The sequence below is a fragment of the Hippocampus comes genome, unplaced genomic scaffold (assembly GCF_001891065.2).
Source record: "Hippocampus comes isolate QL1 unplaced genomic scaffold, H_comes_QL1_v1.1 scaffold2, whole genome shotgun sequence".
NCBI classification, from domain to species: Eukaryota; Metazoa; Chordata; class Actinopteri; order Syngnathiformes; family Syngnathidae; genus Hippocampus; species Hippocampus comes.
The window spans coordinates 4,429,121-4,432,183 of NW_017805139.1; the positions used below are offsets into that span (position 1 = coordinate 4,429,121).

At 40.8% G+C, this 3,063-nt stretch overlaps 1 protein-coding gene across 2 annotated transcripts in view; it reads left to right on the forward strand.

Moving 5' to 3' along the window:
• Positions 1-2,458, forward strand: part of hars (histidyl-tRNA synthetase) — a 31,258-nt gene extending 28,800 nt beyond the window's left edge. For both annotated transcript variants that reach the window (XM_019867482.1, XM_019867480.1), the window contains one exon: positions 1,989-2,458. In XM_019867482.1, the coding sequence (XP_019723041.1) occupies positions 1,989-2,048 (60 nt within the window). In that variant the 3' untranslated portion in view covers positions 2,049-2,458. The remainder of the gene's footprint in view (positions 1-1,988) is intronic.
• The last annotated feature ends 605 nt before the right edge of the window (positions 2,459-3,063 follow it).

Consider the following 3,063-nt stretch of genomic DNA (forward strand, 5'->3'; position numbering starts at 1 on the left):
TTTCTAGGTTGACTAACTTTCATTCTCGCCATGATCTTAGCTTTCAGGTCAGTTGCTGCCTCGCTCAGCATTTCATTCATTGGGGCTGGCCTCCCAATCTCATCATCTGCATTCATTGGGGCTTACCTCCCAATCTCTGGTATGACCTCCTCCTCTGATCTGGCAGCCTGGGGCCCTTCACCATGGAACCTGCGTTGTACCTCATCAATCTCAAGTTGTGACAGCAGTTGCCGTTTGTGGATGTTGGAACACTGAGCTACTAGTTGTTTCGTGGTCAACCGTGACTGTGGGTTTCGAAGTAACCATTTTCCCCACATTATCTGCATGTAACCCCTCTGACTAGGGTTGCTTGAGTAGTAGCATTCCAACAGAGCCATGTTATCGCATCTCACCCATCTCCGCTTTGTTCCAGTAGCCCATTTTTCATCAAGGTCACCATTTTTCACCCCCAGCACCTGACGCAGACCTTGTTTGGCCGGGCGATTTTCCGTAATGTAAGAGTATAATTATGCAGTAATATGACCCAATGACAGCTGTGCGACAATGTGCAGAGTCACCAAGCAGAGCTATAGTATTTTATTGCGCCACTGATCACTTTAACGGTTGTGCATTTAGTGCAGATAATCGTTGCAATGTTTTTTTAGTGACCAGTAGCAGTAATTGTGGTACCACTTTAGTTGTGCAATTATACAGAAAGCCCTTAAGCGTTTTAAAGTGTCTGGTGCTGTGGAATATTGATCAATGACAATTGTTTGAGTATGTACAGAGTGGAACGACAATGATCACTGCGGTAATACTGTTCCACACGGGTGTGCAAAAATGCAAAGAGCCACTCTTGCCAATGAAGGGATGAGTGAACTACATTTATTCAGCGCATTGCAGGAAGGTTTGATCTACATTTTATTTTTAGGCTCTCATGTCACATTTTGGATGATACTTTCTAAGAACCATCACCCATATACAAGTCTGCACATATGGACGCAAAAACAAATGGATGATAAATTCTCTATTTTACTCACCGTCAATAGCGGATCGACACACCAGATGTGAATAGGAGAAGTAGAGCGGGGAACTCAAGCTAAAGTATGACTCCAAAACCTTCTTCACCTTCTCGCTGACATCAAAGAAAAGACGGACAGCCTTCAGTGAAACCTTTCCTTCTTGTGCCAGCTATAGGAGGAACAAAATACATAGAGGGGGGACAAAAGTGACATTTTTTTTTTTTTTTTGTGTGCTGTTAATGTTTTTGTTACCTTACACTATAACACTTGAAGACAGCCAAGAATATAAAAGATCAGAATAAGACAACCTTGCCTTTGCATGGCACCGGGTAAAAAAGTTCAAGTACCAAAAATGCTTCTTGCTTCAATTTTTTTTTTTTAATATAACAACTGTGATGTCTAGTTTACTGTTTACAGACCTTCAGAGCCTTAAGAATTGTGACTCCCTGAAACATTTCCTTAGTAGAATGGGGAGAAGGATGCCCCCGGTAGCCATCACCTCCAAGGGCAGCTGCCTACACATAAGACAAAAAATAAACAAAGTGAAATGATGAGGTGGAAAGCACGCAGATAATATACAGTAAGGCTCGACATGTTTTTTTCTTTGCGGAACAGTTTTGCAAATCAATGGCTTAATTTAATGAGCTCTAGGGTGATGATATGAAAGGGGAGTGGCAGCCACACCTGGAGAGGCGGGGTTTTAGTGAGCCAGGTGTCTTGCTTCCACATTAGAAAACTAGCCACCAAAATAATTGATTACGTAAGAAATTACATCACCATTGTACCAAAGGTAATAGCTTATCATATCTGCGGATTAGTTCACTGTGGCAAGCTGAAATTAGCCCGAAAAGGCCCTTTTAAGAATTGAAGGACTTGATACATGTGTACAATGTGGTTGTCTTCGACCATGCGTTTCTAGTTGTTAATGGCTGAAAAATGTTTACTCTCTAAACCGCATGTGCTTTTTGTTTAACTTGATTCCAACAGGTTGATATTTCCAGAGCCACTCTCATCGAGGAGATTCGGAGGAGGACGTCCGAGGCCTAGTTAAGTCACAAATGCATCCCCTTGTTGGTTTAGGCAGACATGAAAATAACTTGTGGAGCATCCTGTGTCTAGCCTTGAACAAATATCTTGTGACAACAGACTTTCACTATATTTTCTCGAGACTGCTTATTGTGTTGTGAATCTATACATGAAGTTCACTGTCACCAAATGATGTTTCATTTTCCATTCAACTCAAGTGCATTAATTTGCTCTCACTGGTGACATGAACCTGAAAAGAACATTGCTATGTATCAGATAACCGAGAAATAAAAAGAAAAACCGCTACACTTTTGCCATTCAATTCAGGATTACCAATCGGGGGGAAAAATATGTACTTGGCCTTCAGTTGTTGACAAAAATAACATCCTGCCCAGTATTGGAATAAAACATTAATTTTGCCTGAACCTTAATGGTCTAATCTTATTCTTGCCAAGCATCCATGTTAATGATAAATACATCAGAGATCACAATGTCCATATATTGAATGCTTCACAAGCTCTTGGAAATCACTTTCTTGTTGCAGTCCACATGTACACTTGGAGGAGACATAATCCATTAACTATTTAAAAGCATGCTGGTATAATTTAAGATTAGTGACATCATGAATCAAGGAATGCACTGCACTCTTTTTGGAGTACCTACTGAAATCAGCTTGTTTTGATGGTTAAGTCTAATGAGTCCATGATAACACCACCACAACACATACATGAGAGATGTGAACAAGTAACTGCACTTTTCTAAAAGTGTGTTCACTCGGAAACAGAAGGAACGTTTCAAATCTCCTCATTTCACTTTACTTCATATTTACGCTGGCTCTCATGCAAGTTGCATTACGTTACGGCTCCAACATTGCATCGATGAAATTGAGAGAAATCCACAAGTGTTGGCAATGAATTTGTTTGTCGAGTCGTGTCATGAGATTACGTCAAGCACGTAGTAGCAGACCCTATGACACCCAGAGCATGCTCTTATGGCCATTACATATTTGCGTCACAAATACATATGCTGAATTTGG